The 18873-nt window shown below is 52.9% G+C and overlaps 1 protein-coding gene across 1 annotated transcript in view; it reads left to right on the forward strand.

Moving 5' to 3' along the window:
• Nucleotides 1–843: 843 nt before the first annotated feature.
• PAX5 (paired box 5) overlaps nucleotides 844–18873 on the forward strand; it is a 185530-nt gene continuing 167500 nt past the window's right edge. The window contains exons 1-2 of the mRNA XM_082468811.1: nucleotides 844–2411; nucleotides 15684–15849. Of these exons, the coding sequence (XP_082324937.1) occupies nucleotides 2366–2411; nucleotides 15684–15849 (212 nt within the window). The 5' untranslated portion in view covers nucleotides 844–2365. The remainder of the gene's footprint in view (nucleotides 2412–15683; nucleotides 15850–18873) is intronic.

Below are 18873 nucleotides of genomic sequence, written 5' to 3' on the forward strand. Positions count from 1 at the left end.
TGTCCCCTCCCTAATCCAAAAGCCCCACAAAGCCAAACACACACGCAAAACTCACCAAAGCATCCCACAAACACAAAAACTAAAGCCAACACACGAAAACATAAACCAAAGCTCCCATCAAACGCACTGCTCATAAAAACAAAATCAAAATCGAAGAAAACAAAATCCATACAGACACAAAATTCACCTAACTCAAAACACACAAACGACACCCACTAGTACAAAATCAAAACACATCAAAACACCGTGCAGAAAGAGCAGCCTTCCAAACGACACACAAAAAGCCTACAAGGACAAAGTACAGCACGCACACAAAATCAAAACACAAGGCAGAAAAGACCAAGACTCACAGAGCAAAACCCGCTAAAATGAAATCCACGAACAACCAACACGCAAAACACCCGAAACAAAACACTCACATGGATAATGAAAAGAAAACAAACAAAAACAAAACAAACCCTCTAAATAGAAAAAAACAAAACAAAAAACCCCCCAAACAACTCCCGTCCCCAGCCCGGGATGAAATGTCAATTCCGGGAGGGCTTTTTGATCTCTAGGCGCGGACAGGCCGCTCCTCCTCTGCGCAGCCTCCCGGCGTGGGCTAGGCGGGAGGGCGGGAAGCAAGGGCTGGGGCCCGGTTGCGAGGGAGAGTCGAGCGCTTGGAGATGGCCAAAAATCAAGTCGCCGGGGCAGGGACCCGGACGCGTAGGCTGCAGGAAGAGGCGGCGCAGCGGGACTGCGCAGACTACTTGTGGGGGGCGGGGGGGAGGGAGCCGCCGGGGAATCCACAGCCAAGTTTCCGATTGTGGCGAAATCGGCTCAGTGGATAAGCGATGTCCGGTTCCCGAGCCCCCCGCCCCCTTTTCTCGAGCTCTGGGCTCTTCCCCCTAGGTTTCGGCCCATCCTCGTGACCACCCCCTCCAAAAAACAAACAACACTCTCGCTGAGGACGATTCACTTTTCGAAACTGCCATTGTCCGGCGGGCCAAGAGTCCTCCTGCGGATCTCTCCCCCGCCCTGGAGAACCTTGCCCCTGCGACCACCCCGCAGCGGGGCCCCACGGGCTTCCAGTGGCCAAGCCCAGCAGCTGGACTCGGGACTTGGGAGGAGAAAGGGGAGGGAAGTCTTGAGCCTGGGCCGAAGAGAACGGGCTGGACATGCCAAACTTCTGCGCGGTGTCTCTGATTTCCCCTCTGAAGTCAAGTCTTGGGGCTCGGGGACGCCTCAACGTCTCGGGGCTGGAGGGCAAGGGGATTCCACTTATGGGCCGGGGTAAGGTGTCCGGGACTCATGCCAACCTCCAGGACCTCCTGAGAAGGTTCTGCTCAGCCCGGGTGTTCCAAAGCGGAGGCCGGGATTTTATCTCCAGCATTTCACAGCTTAACCTTTGTGCTCGGGGCCGGGATGAGACATGGTGTGTGGAAAGGCTCTGGGGCCAGGAATGGTACCTGGGCGCTCTAGGGTTCTGGCACTGCCCTAGAGTCAGGGACACAGCAATAGTAATAATAGAGCTGCAAACTGCGGTGGGGTGGAGTGGCTGAGAGCTCTGGAGGGCGGACGCCGCCCTAGGGGTGAATCTGAGGAAACTGGAACGCCCCCCTCTATGCCTGGCAACACGGCTTGCCCTTTCAACTGCACCTGCTTGGCCGAGTGGTTAATTTCTTAAAAAACAAAAACGCGGCCTGCACCCTCTTACGTGGCGGGGTTTGCATCTAAAGGGGTCACCGGCCTCGCGCACAGAGCAGAGGGCCGCGACACCCAGACTTAGGGATTTGTAAAAGGTGCGGTCGCGACGCCAGGGGTCCCGGCTCGCCTGCGGTCGGCTCCTTGCCGTTAGAACGCAGGCTAGCGCTCGGCTCCGTCTGAAGCCGTCCGTCCCTCCCCCGCAACCCCCTATAAAAGTCCAGGGCGGCGCGGTGGCAGCATTGCTGCTCTCCCGGCCTCCCGCACTGCTGCCGGCCCGGCCCGGCCCGCCCCGTCTGGCCAGCTGAGCAGGCCGGGCCGCAGAGCGCGGACACCCTTTCCCAGTTCGGGGCCTGCAGTGCAGGGAGGCACGCTGGGGGCGCGGCGCGTCTGGGGACATCTTGTGATGTTGGCGAGAACAGGACATGATCTCACATGGCGAGAAGCTCTTTAGTTCCTTAATCATTTCACGGTGCCTTCGGACGCTTTTTTTCCACCTAAAACGTTTAGTTTCAGCTCAGTGATCAGCTACCCCAGCTCGGCGGGGGAGCGGAAGGCTTGAATTATTCCGACCTGCGAGCGGCCCCTGAGACCCAAAAAAAAAAAAAAAAAAAAAAAAAAAAGCACCAAAAAGTGGAAACTTTTTTTCCCTGTCCATTACATCAAGTTCTGAAAAATCAAAATGGATTTAGAGAAAAATTACCCGACTCCTCGGACCGGCAGGACAGGTAGGACCGCGATACGGGCACTAGGCGTGTTAACTCAGAGACCCAGCCGGGCGCTGGCCCTCAAACACTTCGGCCCTGGGGGAGGGGGCGCGTCTCATTTTCGCAGGGATTGACTGCGCGTTTGTCTGCGGCACGTTTCTTTTCTCCAATCTGTTCACACACTTCTGCATCAGTCCAAGTGTTTGCGAGTTTGCGTGTATTTTTCTCTATTTCTGAATGTTTATGTGGATGTTTATCTGGGTGTCTGAAAGTTTGTTTGGGTTTGTGTGTTTACATAGGGGCTCAGGGTGTGCATGAGTGACAATGAGTTTGTGTGTCCCTGTATATATATATATATATTATCAAAAATTTTGAGTATGTGTTGAAGAATCTGTGTGCCTGTGTATGTGTAGCTTTATATTCGTGAGTCTGTTAGTATGTGTTTATGAGTTGCTGTTCCTGGGTACTGTTCTTTTGAGTATCTAAAATGTGTGTCTATGAGTAGTGTATACATAATTTGGATGAGTGTCTGAGTGTACATCTACTTCTTTAAGGGTCTGTGTTTCCCCGTCACATCCCAAGTGATTCTGGAAGTGAGAATAAGATGGTTACACCAACCCCTCCATTTTTGGATGTCAACAGCTGTTCACTGTGCACATGCCAATGTACACAAAAGTGCCTGCCTCTAGGCACAAAGATGGGTTTGGGACCTGTGGGGATCTGTTGTACTAAGTCTGCCATCAGTCAGGCTCAGGTTCCATTCTGTTGAGAGAACAGGAGTGGAGGTGTGCAGCCCTTCGTTGTGTGGTGTACACTGCTTCCCTCCGTGGGTACTGTTGAGCCGACCATTTGTACAAAAGGGTCTCACATTGCAGGCACAACCTTGGCAGGTGAGAGGAGGCAGCCTACCTATAGGCTAGTTGTGACATTTCTAGGGACCCCCAGCCTGCCTTAGCTCTTACCTAGACAAGCCTCTGTCACTGGTGTGTGTGTGTGTGTGTGCATGCGTGTGTGCGCTCAGGTTTTATCTTCTGGGTGCCAGGAGGAGAGCACAAGTAGGTGGACATGTGTGCCTAACTGGGGCATCCAGCTCTGAACCTATATGCACAGAAGCGTTCCTGGCACAGAGCCTGGTGTTCCCCCCACAGGCCCAGGCAGTGGGTGGCAGGGTGTGTTTATGTCTGAGAGGAGGTGGAAGGCAGCAGGAAGCTTCTGTCTGCCCTGAGGTAAAAGCCAGGTATGGGCACTTCTTTTACTCATTAGGCCAAATGTGCTAAACCCCCATCCAAACACACTTCTGGCCCTGACAGAACTCCCCTTCCCCTATCCATATGGTTCTGTGAGCACCCACCTCCACCCCAGCCCTAAACACAGGTCAAAAAGCAGAGAGAGAGGTGGGGGGGTGAACTTGTATCTGAAACCCAGGACAACTCCCTAGGCATATATGTGTTTCCAAAATCATGACTGAAGAGAAGTGAGGGCAGAAATCTAAGAGGCAGGGAATTGAAGAGGATTCTCCAGGGTAAAGGCACAGGAAAGGGAACCTGGAATCCCCTTCTGCTCTATCCTTATTCTCCCCACTACTCCGCAGTGGGTCCCTTAGTAGGTGAGACTCCAGAGGTGTCTGCACTGGGGACTAGGGTGTGTGTGTGTGTGTGTGTGTGTGTGTTGGGAATGGGTCAGAGGCCTGTGAGGGTCCACTGGAGGGTCTGCATGGCTGGCCTGGCTGCCTCTCCAGACAAGCTGTCTACGAAGACTGTAATTCATGGCAGTCGATGGGCTCTTTGATTAGTTCAATCGTCTGAATAATCGTTTAATCAATAAAGCATTTCATTCCTCTGCGAGACAGGCCTGGGTGGGGCTGAGGACCCCTAGGCTGGCCAGAGTTTAAAAATCTGGAGAGCCATGCCCCCTCTTCACCGACGGGTTGGGTGAGGGCCCTGCCTGGGAAAGGGCGGTAACTCAGGTAACACTACACTTCCGCCTGTCTGCACCAGCCTGGGCCGGGGAAGAAAAGAGAGCTGAGAAACTGGCCAGTCTAGGGGCGTCCAGGTCTGGTTTTGGGGTTTTTGCTTGGGCCGTTCCCCTCTCCCAACTTCAGGGCCTTGTATGGGTCGCTCGATGGGATGGCCCTTTCCCTCCTTCAGAACTGTATTCCATTCCTTCTTTCGACCTCAGTTTCCCCATCTGTATAATGGGGAAGGCATATATGCCATTCTAGCTGTAAGCCCAAGGTCGGTGAGGTTCCACCTGAGCAAGGAGCCGCTTAAGGGTATTCTTGTCTAGCCTCTTCCTTGTGGTGCCAAAAAAGGAAAAACTGAGGTCCAGAGAGGAGCAGGGACTTATTTGAGATCATACAGAAGGAAGTATGGAGGGAGTAGGACTGAAAGGTAATTTTTCTGCCCTTAAACCTCTCATTCTTGCTGGAAAAGGCGATAGAGCCCCACGCACCCCCCTCCCCCCACGGCCTCCCTTGGAGGAAAATGACAATTAGGCAGATTAGCTGAGGTGAGGATTAAGGAGTCCCAAGGCCAGGGAGAGCAGGATAGGCTGAACACTGCCTGCGTGTTGGCATCCATTCCCCTAGCTCTGGAATGAGCCTGGTGGAATAATACCCTCTACCCATGGATCTTCATCTTTCAGAACCTTGGGAGGTCTCATCTCAGGGATTCTTTTCAGACACATGGGGAAACTGAGCCCTAGGAGAAGCAGGACCCGCCTTTGGGAGAAATAAACGTAGTCCCAGAGTCCCTGGCCTTTGAGGTGCGCTGGTAATGATAACAAACCCTGACAAAGGCACTTTGCACAGTTCTTGAAAAATCTGGTTAAATTTTCCCCTTTTTTCTCCCACTTCGACCATTCCTACAAACAGACTTGGGCCAGGCAGAGCAGACCACTGGTCCAGGCGCAGGAATCATGCAGGAATCGGCTCTGACCCGACTAGCTGTGTAACTTAGGGTCAGTTCATTTCTCTCTTTGATGCGTTTAAAATGAGGCTGAGAGAGGACCCACCAAGTTAGGACAGCACCGCTAGGGCCTCTCTGGCTTTCTCGAACTGAGCAACCAATCTGAGCCCTGTAGGCCTCGCTTTATCCAAAGCACCAGAAGGGAGATGAGCTGGACTTGGGCTGCGGGAGTCGATTTCAGGCCCAGGAGCACTGTAGCAGCACCAACCCCCAGACGCCGCTGGGCGCAGGAGGGGCTGGCCCAGGGGGAGGGAGGGGGAGGCGGGGAGGGGGTGTGTTCCGAGTAAAGCCAGGTTTGTGTATGGAGACCGAGGTGGAGGTGGACATTCCTCTGAAAGTGGCTTCTCAAACATTATTCTCAATGGGCTTTCTTTCAATAACAAAACTTTCAAAGGCAATTCCATTTACACAAATTAAATTTCTTTCCGGGGGGTTTCCTTTCCCCGTCTGCTGCCTCCGCCGCTTAATACAAGGCCCGGCCCAAAGTCACGCAGCGGAGGAAAGAAACCACGCGACTGTTGCGCACAGCGACACCCTACCGCATTCAGCGCAGCGGCGTGGAGACCAACCCCCTGATAGCCTCTCTCTCCTGGACGCAGACTCGTGGGCTGGTGAGCTTTCGGAGGCAGGACTGAGGCGCGGTGCCCGGCTTGGTCAAGGAATCGCTGTGTTATCCCGAATAGTCAAGTAACTTCTCTGGGCCGCCATTTGCTGGCCTGTAAGACTGGGTTAGGTGGCCAGGATATCTGATGGCGCCTCTTGGAGTTAGAAGTTCCGGGAGGCCGGCACGCTCAGGCGGCTGTGAATAATCCTATATCCAAAGGGAAATACCCTCTGCCCTGCGCACCACAAGGTGAGAAGGGGGCTGCTCTCGCCGCCCAGGTTAGGCTGCCCAACACCGTCCTGAAGGCGAAAGCCTTCTGTGTGAAATGGGAAGCCGACCTATTCCAGTTCAAGTAATATATGTGGTTCCATTCAACCCTGGCAGCGCTTTGGGGGGATTCGGTCCAAGCCGCACTGGTATCGGAAGGAAAATCGGTGTGTATGGACATACCCTGGCTGGGTTTCCCCTCCACCCCCCCCCCAAAAAAACCGCCCCATCATCCCAAGAGTGGCTCTGGAGAAACCCTTCTGAGAAAGAGGTTTCCGGTTCACAGCCTTTCCTCTACCCCGGACTTGCTCTGTGACCTTGGACAGGTAGCCTCCTGTCTTGGCCTCAGTTTTCATATCTGTAAAATGGGGAAGGCCTAGCCTCAGGGCCCTTTTAGCTCTAAGACTTTAGAATCTGAGTTTCTAGGCCTGAACTAGAGCGGGGCTGGAGGTGGAGGTGTCACTGGCTGCGACCCTCTGAGCGTCCCCATACTCCCGCCTCTCCGGTGGGAACGCAGAGCCGCCACGTCGAATTCTTAGTCCACTTTTGATCCATCGAGCGCCACCGGCTGGAACGAACGCGGGAACCCCAACCATCCTGGTCCCTCTGCGACGTTGCGATCCTCCTGCTCCAGGGCGAGGGGAGTGTGGTCGAAGATTGGGACAGGCGGGGTTCCAGACAAAGGAGAGATAACACCCACTGCCACCCCACCCCAGTGCATACGCAGCCTCCTGGGCCCCCAGAGGACTTCCTGGGTCTGTTTTCAGCAGCTGTGCCCTGGAGGGGGTGGGGACGGTGTCACTGCCGGAAACTTATCTACCGTTCAGTGGCAGCTGGATCTGGGGCAGGAACAGAAGATGGATCCGAGGGCTGATCCCATGTAGGAGTGTGAGAAATTGGACAGAGGTAGAGAGAAGGGAGACTGAAGTAGAGAATAACCTGGGAGTCCTCCCAGGGTCAACCCGTGCTCTGTCCTCCTTACAAGCCCACGTCCAGAGCAGGCATCTCAGAGCCCTTGCTTTGGTGGATTTATGTTTAATATTAGAAGATCATCACTTATGAATTCGAAACGGTGGGTCTTGGACAACTCCCATGAGCTGCTGGGACAGGGGAGTCTTCAGTTACTATTCCAGGGCTGGGCTCGGGCGCACATAGGCGCTCACAGAACTATTGCCTCCTGGGTGTAGAATGGCTGTCGTACAGTTCCTTTGATTGTGGTCCCAGAGCCTGACACGCCTGAGAAACTGAGTCTCTTTCGCCAAAGACCCTGCCCTTCTGGACCAAAAGAGTCCTGCTAGAAATCCACTCATTTTGTCTTAAAAGCGACAAGAACTTACCCAGGAGAGGAAAAGTCGGGTTTTCTCGACGACAGAGCTGCAGCACAGTAGCACCCTTAGCGCAGCTCTGCGTGGCCCTTGCAGATTGAATGCGCCCGCCCGCTTCAGGGGCTCTCATTAGCACTGGACGGGACTGGATTCATTCAGTTCCCAAGAGGCCTTGCTCCGGATGCAGAATTGCCCCTGCAGACAGAAGCCTTCAGCTGTGCATATCACTAGCCCCCAAAGCGTCTGACAGCTCCTGGTCTGAGGCTGGAAAGAGGGGCTCACGGCTCAGTGCTTGGGCAACCTGGTCCAAAGCCTCAGATAGACCTCTCCCCCAGGAGCACCCTGGTTACTAACTTTAAAGGACTGTGAGATTTTCCCCTTCTATGTCTCTGCCTACGGTTAGCTCAGAATTGGGGGCCCTTGAGTTAGAGCAGGGGAGGACGGTGGACAAGGAGGCGGCAGCGTCAGCTTAGTAGGCGCTTGATAAAACTATGAAATATTTCCGCTGGAAGGAGCCTTCATTAGAAACTAGATAAGTCAACTCTGTCCATTTTACAGATGAGGAAACTGAGGTCAGAACGGAGCAGATGTGCACACACTACGTTTCCATCGCGAGTCTGATGGTGCTTAGATTGAAAGCCTGACCTCTACTGAGCTCCTTGTTTTCCTCCAACATCCGTTGTGTGTGTGTGTGTGCGCGCGTGTGTGTGTGTGTGTGTGTGTGCGCGCGCGCGCGTTTTCTGGAGACTGTTTCCCCACCCTCACTCCCCACCCTCCATCCCCGCCTCGGCTGCCCTTAATCCCTCAGGGCATCCCTGGGTCCCAATGCCGCGGAGAGGAGGCCAGGCTCCTGCTGGACCTGCAGCTGGACTCTCCAGGCACTGTGTTGATCCCCTTCCCCCTCCCCCAGTCCGCGCTCCACTAGGCCTTCGCCCCGCGCGTTTGTCAATGAACGTGGCGCCGCCGCCTGGGCCCCGCCCCCCATTCTCTCCCATTGCCCAGGTATCGGCTAATCAGGCGGAGCCCGCCGGTTGCTCAGCCAATGGGGCGGTGTCTCGGGTCAGAGCCGGCTGCCACCGCTCTGACTGGCTTGATGAAGCGTGATTGGCAGGTTAGCCCCCGCCCCGCCCCCGCCCCCGCCCGGAGGGAGGCTGAGCCCCGGGCGGCGCTGTCCACACGCAACGGGTCCTGAAAGCGGCTCCGGGGCGGCGCGGTGGCGCACTGTGCGCGCCGAACAGGCGGAGGGCTAGCGCCGGCGGCGGCGGCTGCGGCTGCGGCGGCAACGCTGGGAGTCAAAGCAGATAGAGGCTGCATCTCTGCACCGGCAGTCCCGGCGGCCTTGGTCTAGGGGACCTTTCGCTCTCTTCTCTGTCCCTCGCTCTACGCCTGGGGCAGGCGTGGCGGCCGTCCCGGAAGAGGCAACTGAAAGACAGTCGAACCAGACCCCCGAGAGAAGGCAGCGGAAGCTCGAAGAGTTGGTGGGTGCGAGGCAGATACTCAGGCGAGGAGGAGATCGTCGCTGTTGTCCCCATTCCTGGTCCCGGCGATGAGGGAGCAGCGGGGGCCGCGGGAACTTTGAAGGCAGTGGGTCCCAGGGTGTGAGGGCTGCAGGCTCCCGGGGACTCCAGAGTCTTGGCCCCAACCTCAGTGGCGTAAGCGTCTCAGAACCCGCCAGGACCCCAGCGCCGCCAGAGAGGAAGTTCTTTGCAACTTCGTCCGAGACGTCGGAGAGCCGGGTGGAGAAGAGCTGAAGCGGCAAGTCCGAGCCCCAGAGACTCAAAGAAGCAGAAAGGGAAAGGATCCGGTGGAGACCGAGGGATCGAGGAGAGACTCCAGAGGCAGCAAGGCCGCGGAACCAGCCTGGCAGCCCGCGGGCCTCGCTGCCCCCCGAGTGAAGCCAAGGGCTGTGTGTCCCACAGGCCTCCTTAGAGCCGCTCTTACAGGAGGCGGGGGGGCTCCAGGCCGTCCCGGAGGCGGGCCCCTAAACTATGCCCCCGAAGCTGCGGGCGCCTTGGCCGCAGCTACCCCGGGCCAGGTGCGGAGCCGACGCCTGAGCCAGCCCGGGAGGGAAGCCACCAGGAGTTGGGCGCACTGCTCCCAGCCGGACTGTACTAGCGCCGTTTCCCGCCTCTAGGCGCAGCTCTCGGCGATCTCCGGCAGAGCGGGTCTGAGAGAGGAACAGAAGCTCCAGCAGTGCTTTCTGAGCCCAGCTCGCACAGTTCCCGGCCTGGCGGCGCGGCTCCGTAGCCTCGCTGGGCAGCCCCTTGGCGCCGGGAGGCGGCAGCGTGGGCCGGCCTGCAGTCTGGAGCGCCCCGATGGAAATACACTGTAAGCACGACCCGTTTGCATCCATGCATAGTAAGTAGGCGGCGAGCTCGCTTCTCTCACTCTCCCGCCGGGACGGGGTTGGGGGTGCCGGACCGCGGGGCAGGTACTAAGGACGGGAGGACCCAGGACTTTTGTGGCCGCGCAGTCAAGTTTGCAAAGTGCAGGGCTTCCAGGCAGGGGATGTGGAGCAAAACTCCTGGTCGACCAGGCCGGAGCACCTGGCACCGGGAATCCCGCCTCCAGCAACCGGTAGTGTAGGCAGCGAGCTGCAGTCTTTCCGGGGCTCCGGCAGCAACATCTCAGCGTGCCGGGAGATTCCTGACTCGGACCCGGAGAGGGCTTTGGGCCGGGCCAGTTGGAGGGCACGAAGTTGTAGGGAGAGGTCATTCTGAGTCTCAGACAGCGCCCCACACCCGGATCCCGATGGCGCCTTTTTCAGCGGTGGGGCTGATCAAAACTGGGGCTTGGAGGGAAAGTGGGGCCCCAAAAGTGCCTGTGTGCTTGTATGTGTGGAGGAAGAGGTTGAGAGCTAAGCGAGGACACCAGGTCCAGAGCTCCAAAGGCATCCTGGAGTTGAGGAGTGGGATTTGAAAAATCAACGAAGTAGCCGTCCCTGAGCTGAGCTTCTGCTTAGAAGCCTCCAGTTCACACAGAGACCCTTAAAGACACTATCAAGTCCTCTGCAGGACGCTTGCCTCATGATGGCTTCTCCCCTTAAAAAAAAAAAAAAGAATCAAGAAGAAGAAGCCAATTAGTCACCATACAGGCACCCTCGCCTTCTGAAAGACACCGCGTGTGTAGGAGACGGGAAGGGTCATTTTGGGCGCAGGCGAGGCTGGCCGGCTGCCTGACCCGTCGGGATCCGCCAGTTCACCCATTAGTACACCCTCCTGTGAGATGAGCGGTCCTCTCACGGTGAGTTAACGCCGGATTAGATTCGGAGATTTCGAGGAAATTCCAAGTGGAACGAATCGTATTTTCCTTCTGAGCGCTGCACAGCTGGGCTGGAGCAAGGCGCCAGGCTTCGGCGGCATCCAGCCGGGTGCCCAGCTCGGGCCCCCACGGACCTCCGGTCAGGGAATTGCTTCTGCGCTGGGAGCCCTCCCCAAAGCTTCAGACAGCCCAGGATCCTGCTTACTTAGCCTTGGATCCCCTATTTAACAAAGGCAGCAGAGACCCGGCTGGAGAGAAGGCGAGCTCCCCGGGCGAATACGTCCGTTTCTGCCCCGGAGGGCCGAACGGCCTGGTAGGCAGGGAAATGCTGATCTAAGCTGCTGGGCTGGCTGCGGGCAAGTCAGTTTCTCTTTGTGTCAGTTTCACGAGTCCGAGATCATCCACCAAAGCAGTGGAGAGATTTGTGGAGAGAAGCCGATTTCTCGGATTCCAGCCCAAACGATTCCTTACCGTTAGGGGCCTATGCCAAAACGGTTTCCAGTCTGTGGTGACCCCAGCGCCCCCAGCAGCCGTCTCCTGTGCAGACTTAGCCTGGCTCAGGGGAGGCTCTGATCTCGCAGAGTGAGCCAGAAAGCAAAGGAGTTGGGGTCAGTACTCTGAGAGGTGACCAAGCCCTTAGCTTAGTCAAGGAGCGATTTGCGGACAAAATGAGGAGGGCTGCCCTTGCGCTTCTATCCTCGCCTGCAGGGATCCGCTCACTGCTTCCTTCTGCACAGAGCCTGGTGGCCCAGAGGTTGTGCCCCAGCCCTTGGGGAGGTCACATCAGAACTGGTGGTCCCATGACTGTGCATGAGGCTGAAGAAGGCAGCTCCTTCCAGGTGCGGGTTAGCCAACCGCTAATGCCTGTCTCTGTCCCTCCTTGTCCCAGCTCTCATCTGCCCCCTCCTTGAGAAGTACTCCCTCCTTCCGTTTTCAATTTCCCTTGCAGCATGGTGGGGGCTTGGCCCCAGCCTGCCTAGCTTCCAGAGCTGCCTTCTCTGGAAGTGCCCTTGGTTCTGACGCCCAAAGCTATTTGCTTGCACAATGTAGGCCCCAATTTGTTGGAGATTGAGTGGAGGGGTGCACAGTAGATCCTGAGAAGTTGCCTGGTTAGTAGGGACTCAGACCATGTCCCACCTTCTCATCTTCCTTCTTGGCCCTGGTCAGTTTCTTCCTCCAGCTCCTTTCCCCTCTCCCCCACTAGAGGGTGGCTTCTGTGGGGAGGTGGTGTAGGGGGAGGGGCAGGCATCGCCAGGATATGGGCTTCTGAGTTCTGTTGCCTCCACCCCCAGCTATAGTTACCAGTTATTAAGCACCTTTATACCCAGTCTCCTCCCTGAGTGTCTTCTAAACTTTCAGCTACACCTATTTTACAGAGTATGATCTCGAGGTCAGACAGACAAAAGGACTGACAGGAAGTTCACATGGACAAAGCTGGAGGCAGTCTTTTGAGGATTCACAGAAGGGGAGAGAGAGGGACTCTGATTCCAGAGAGTGGGCAGTGGACCTCTGGGTGGCTGCACACAAGTGCAAGGCACTATCTGTCTGGTTTAACTATGTCTGTATCCATGGCCCCACTGTCCATATGTGCCGGCACCTGTCTGTCAGAGTCCATTAAGGAGATTTCATCCCTGCCTTTCCTGTGTTCCTGTTTGCATGTTTGTGTGTCCCTTCAGTCATCCTCTCTGATGTCAATAGGGGGAACTTCAATGACCCTGTGGATCCTGGAGTTGAATCTACCACTGAGTCAGCACACACCCTTTCCCCAAGACGCTATGCCCAGGTGTGGTCTTTGGGGCTGTGGACAGGGGGGGCCCTGGTGGGCAGCATGTCCTTATCAGGGCCTGAGGAGCATCTGTGGAGTCCAGCCCCTTCCAGACCAGAGCCACAAAGGCCCCAGGGGCATCTGCAATTCAACCCTTCTCCCCTGCCCTCCCCTCCTCCAAACCCTGCTCTGTTTGCCCTGTGGAGGCGGGGCTGTGTTTCTCTTGTATCTGCGTGTCTGTTTCCTGGTCTTTGCCTTGATTTGTTTGCATCTGTCTCTGTGTCAGTCTCTGTAAATTCTACTTGACCCTGAAAAGTGTAGCTGAGTCCATGTCTCCCCCCAGCACCTCCCACATAATGAACCCTCACTCAGCTGGAGTCCATAGGAAGTAGAGGATGGGACTTGGCTTCTCTGAAGAAGTGCAGGGTTGGAGCTGGGGTCCCAGAAAACAAAGGTCCCCCTCCACAGATGTCCCCTGTCTTCCAAATGCCCCCATGCTGGGCTTCCTCCGTTTGTCTCTTCTCTCCTCTTGCCTCCCACTGTACACCACATTTACCTTTCTTTCCTTTCTCTTCTCCCCGTTCTGGCCAATCCATTCCTTTTTCTCCTCTTCATTTCTAACCTGAGGCTTCCCTTCCAGGCTCTCTCTCCTTGCTGTGTGTCTCATTTCATTGAGTTCCCGTTCTTTGTACACTTGCCCTCACATCTCTTTTCCTGATTTCTTTCCCTGTCCTCTTGCCTCCCTTCTCTCGGGTTTCTGGTTTCACTTCTTTCCAGTCTTGGGGTAAGTGAGAGACATTGTCTTCTCAGACTTCAGTTTTAAATCACCAACCCACCGCCCTTGACATGCTCTAATAGATAGGACTGGGAGAGAGGCAGAGGGCCAAGTGGGTTTGGGGGCCTTTCCAGGAAGTTGAGGGACATAGGGGGCCCCCAGGTCATCCTGGGTCTGGTGTCAGCTGTGGATATGTGGATCAGACTCTGCAAGAGCATTGGTAGCCTGGCCTTTGAGGTCAAGACTAGAGGGTATGGGGACCTGCTGTCACCTAGAGTGTCTGACCCTTAGGTTTTTTTCCATGACACAAACAGTCCCCAAAGCTCACAAATGTCCTGCAGGACTGCTTTTGGAATTTAAGGCCTCTGAAGTTTGCCACTGTGTTTTGGGCAGAAAATTTAAATTGCCAGTAGTATAGGGAACAGGCCATTACAGATGGCTCCAATGCCTGACTAATAGGTTATCTCAAAAGTGTGCTAGGTGCTTTTAGCTTCCTTTTTGTCCTCTCAGATAAGCTTGTACCAATTTTCAATTTACTTGCCTCTTAAATCCAGCTTATTATTGAAAGATCCATACAACTCTTTTTTATTAGGAGCCCCCAACCCCAGAACAAAGCTTTCTTAAGCCCCTTGACTAGGGGTGGCTGTAGTCTTTTTGTTTTAGATGAACTATGCAGTTGTGTTCTTAACTATAAAATTCTATTCGAGATGGTTTTCCTTTTTCTTATGTCTGGAGTGTTTTAGAACAATTAAAACTGTTTAAAGCTCAGTTTGAAAATCAAAAAAGAAATTCAGCTTAGAACTAGAATTAAGTACTGTCGTCACCTATAAAATGGTTTTTTTTCCCCCTGAAATCAGCCTGAACTTGAAAATTTGGGGAAATATTCAATTTGGACTCTCATGGTAAACTTCAGTGAATAGCTTTGGCAGTTTTTAAGAAATAGGTTATGTTATGGGTAGTGTTTCCCCCTCTATTTCAGATACTGTGCATGAACCTGGATAGTAGTTGAGTGCTGGGGGGGAATAGCTGAGATGAGGTGGCTATTTTGTTTTAGAGTTGGAGTGTGTGTGTGTGTGTGTGTGTGACCTCTGAGATGCCCTGGCTTCCCTGGTACAGTCAAGTCCCTGGCAAGTCCCAGTTTAGGAGAAGATTTCCCCCTCCTTGGCCTCTGAGCTGCCAGCAGCATTGGTGAATGCTTGGACTTGGCTTCTGGCTTTTGACAGTCCTCAGCGATGTCAATTAGTGGCTGATTAACAGCTACAAGGTCAATGATGTTGCTACACTGGATCACTCTGTGTTTACTGGTTTGGCTCTTCATTTACTTAGATCCCTGTTTCCCTCCAGATGGACCTTGATGTAAGAGAAGGGAGCTTATTGGGTGCAGGCGATACTTTCCCGAGCTCTTTTTACTTAAAATCCATCCCAGAGCCCTTGTAAAACCTGGGACTCAGAAGCCTTCTCCGGCTTCTTTATTTCCCCTGAACCAACTTAAAGCTGCTTGTTGATTGCAAAACACTCCAAAAATTCCAGGGAAACTCCTTTATAACAAATCCTGATACACTAGAGTGAAATGTGATCCTTTGACCCATTTCTTTTGTGTGCTCTAAGAGGGTACAGTGGTCAAGTCTGCATGTCAGCCTCACCTTTTTTGTTTGCTTATTTTTTTCCCCATCTTTATTGAGGTATGAGTTGCACCTTCTTAAAGAAAGGGTTTTTTATCATGGCAATGGTTGGGTTTTGTTTCAGTAATCTGCAGATACTACTAAAAAAATGTTTTTTGAAGTCCTTAGCCCTTGAATCAGATTGCTGATTTAAAAAATATTCCCCACCCCCCGCCCCCGCCCCGAGATCTAGCTTTTTAGAGCAGTCCTTTTCACTTTTAAAGATATTTGTTAGAAGGAAAGAGTTTCGTTTTTAAAAATCTCTTTAAATTTTATGCATTTTGAAATGTATTTTCTCCCTAGGATCTATCTTAGACCTCAGCATCATGTATATGATAAGTTCTGTCCCTGGTATAGTTTGAGGTCTTCATATATTCCACTGTTAAAAAAAATTATAAAGAAAATGCTAGTAACTAAAGGAAACATAGTATGGAGATGCTTGCTATCAATAGCCCAATTGACTGGCTGAAGATGGACAAAGGCTAAGGTTAATTTTAAAAAACAATCTGAGGTGTTCATGTAGCCTGCATGATCAGATCCCAGGCTCAAGATAGCCAGCCCGCAGCCATTTCTGATCAGAGGGACTCTGGGTGCTCAAAGCAGTGTTTCTACTCCTGTGACTGGTTCTAACCACCCTTTCCCTTGTCTTTTGTTTCTGATCTGTTTCAGGACATGGAGGAGTGAATCAGCTTGGGGGGGTTTTTGTGAATGGACGGCCACTCCCGGATGTAGTCCGCCAAAGGATAGTGGAACTTGCTCATCAAGGTGTCAGGCCCTGCGACATCTCCAGGCAGCTTCGAGTCAGCCATGGTTGTGTCAGCAAAATCCTCGGCAGGTAAAGGCAGGCGCTTCAGGCTTCCCTTGATTTTTCAAATAATGACCTAAAACATGACCCAGAAGCTGTCCAATGTGGCAGTGTCATAGTGAGAATCATGGTGGCACTTCTCTCACATGCATAGCATTTTGGAGTTTGCAAAGCCCTTTTGAGGCCATTCAGTTCAAAGTAGCCCCAGGAAACCCCTGTTGTGGAATGGGGTGACTCAGATAAGAGGGTGACATGTTTTCTGAAAGCCTGGTGAATTATTCCAAAGAACCCACGAGTAAGAGGTCCTTAGGAATTTCCCCTACACATCTTTGGTGAGCTCAGGGCCTTAGCAGGGCTGAGTGGAAAATCTACAAGTTATAAAATCACATAACCAGACTTCAATGTTTCATTTTAATGTTTTCAAAAAGCACATTCCATTTTTAAAAGTCAGCTGTCATTTTCAGTTTTGGGTTATCATCTACCTTATTATTTTGGGCTGTAGTGTTTTCCTTCTGTATGTTTTGTTTCCTTCATAGTGACAGGCATCCTAAATATATATGAAATTAGAGAAGGGAAAAAAAAAACCCCAAACAAACACTAACTCTCAAATCTGACATTTGAAAGGTGCCACTTGACCCAGTGATTTGCTGCAAGCAAAATACTAACAATGCCAATTCTCCCAGAGGGCTCTGCAGCCTCTTAATGCGCCTGTTTATTTTCTCGGGTGAGATGGTCCAGGGAAGCTTGTTTTGAGATGAGGAGACAAATCTAGAGGGCGAAGTGAGTGACTCAGGTCCATCTAGCCAGTCAGCCAGCACTCAGGCTGGGAAGAGGCCTTAAGAACTCCGAGACCATCTGCATCTCGCTGTACTCCCAAACCAAAGCCGCAAGTGTGTTTCCAGGCATGTGAAGTTGTTATAGGTCTGCCCTGGCAGCCAGGAACATTCTCGGGTTTAGCTGTCAATGCTCTCTCAGGATTTCTCTTGCCAGGTCAGAAAACAACCTTTGGCCTGTAGCTTGCGTTATGGTTTGAGAACAGGCGCCTGAATAGAAAATAAATATTTTGAAGTATGTCAGTGCCATCGTGATTTCCTGCTTACTCTTTCCCTTCCATCGGCTGGAATTTAAGACGTCCTCTCAGATGGAGGGAACAACAGTATTTAACCTTGAGGAGACTCACTGGAGGCCGAGAAGAGGTTTCAGGGCCAGAAGTATGGCAACCCCTTTAGAGACCATATCCCCCTGTTTATTCCTTATGCCCCTGCCCACCCCAGGTCACCCTAGCCATGGAGGCTGTGCGCTCCACTCCTGTTTAGCACTCAGCAGCAAACGAGCCCCAGCCCGAGTTCAAGGAGAAGGTCAGGACATCAGCGTGGTGTTCTTGTTAGATGGTGATTTTAGGCAGGAGGATGAGAGTGTAAGTCGAAGGAAAAAGAAAAAAACTAGAGGAGAGGGAGATAAAGAGAAGAGAAAGAAAAAACCAAACAGAAAAGAAATGGACTGATTTAAAACGAGAGAGAAACAGAAAGAGAAATGAAGACAAGATAGAAAGAGAGAGAAAAGAAAAATATTTTAGACCATCTCCGAGTGAATCTTAGATATCTTCTTGGGAAGCCTTCTCATTGTACGGAGGTAGAGAGAGAGAGAAAAAAGAGGCCCTTCCTTTGTTTTTGCTGAGATGTCTTTGCTGAGCCGACATTTTGCTTGCTATTTGAAATCTTCTCAGGGCAAGATGCTGAGCCCTTCTCAGAGGGGGCATCCAGATGCCGGGTCCTCATGTTCTGGTGCCCGGGAGCCCGCCACATCTTCCCTGGGGGACTGAAGGAGAGAGACAGTGACCCTCCCAAGCCCAGCCGGCAGCCTCCCGCGGCCCGGAATAGATTTGTCACTAGGTAGAGTGGCACTCGGAAGTTACGCGCTGCTCCGGTGCCTGGCCGTTTAAGTTGTCAACAATAAATTGGAATTTCATAGCTCATTATTTTCATAACTAAGAACCACAGTGGACAAAATGTCACTCTAATTAGAACTGCCTTTTAAGAAACAAGTTCAGCCCTAAAACAGTGTGACTGGGAATTTCTGAACTGGGGTTGTTCCATCCACTGATTTTTTTTTTTTTTTTGGTCACCGAAGAATTTGATGGGCGCACACAGGGTGACAGATTGTCGAGAGCGTGTGGTATGTGGTGGCTGTGGTTTTCAGAGGCTGCATGGCAAGGCAGGCAGAGTCCCTGGGGCAGGCAGAGTCATCTCGGGAAGGTGGCGGTCTGCCAGGAGTATGGGCCTTCAGTCCACAGAGCTCAAGGCTCTGGAGGGGCTCGAGGGGCACAGCCCGGTGGCATGTGAGACCCATTTAAATCCACCCAGAAAGCTGGGCTGTTGTCTTCTTTCACTGGAGCCTGGCTGGGAGGTTCAGGCTATTTGGAACTGTGTGGTATGTTACACAGTAGTAAACACTCAGAGGATTTTAATCCACAACACGTGCTCTTTATGTTTTACAAAGCTTTTTCTTAACCATTCTGCATTTCTGTCTTCACAACAGCCCTGCAAGGTAGGCAGGGCGAACATCCTCCCCTTATTATACAAATGGGATAACTGAGGCCCAGAGAGGTTGAGTTGGTCAAGGTCACACAGCGAGTTAGTATCAGAGCCACTGACTGGCACCTATACCTCTTTACTCGCAAACTAATGTTCTTTGCGCCGAACTGCACTGTGTGTTAGTGGCTATTGTTCGTCTTGTTGTGTATAAGCCAAAGCGCTGCGTGGCTGTTTTGCTGAGATGAAAGGGTGGTTATTTAGTCTGACACAGTTGCCAGTTGGGGTTTTCTGGAGTGACAGGGCTACCTTCTAAGTGCCTGGCCCATGTGTCAGTCAAAAGGAAGACAGAGACCTCTTGTGTCAAGACCATAGCTGCCTATGGTTGGCCGTGTTCAGGTGGGATGGATGGAGAGCCATGGGCACTGCCATCCACAGCCATACAAGCAAGACAAGTGCTGGGGTGTGAGGTTTCATCCTGCCACCCTCTCAGAGTTTCTGCGTGAATACTGCAGTCTCATTC

This window comes from Balaenoptera physalus (genome assembly GCF_965194825.1).
Source record: "Balaenoptera physalus genome assembly, chromosome: 7".
Lineage (NCBI taxonomy): Eukaryota > Metazoa > Chordata > Mammalia > Artiodactyla > Balaenopteridae > Balaenoptera > Balaenoptera physalus.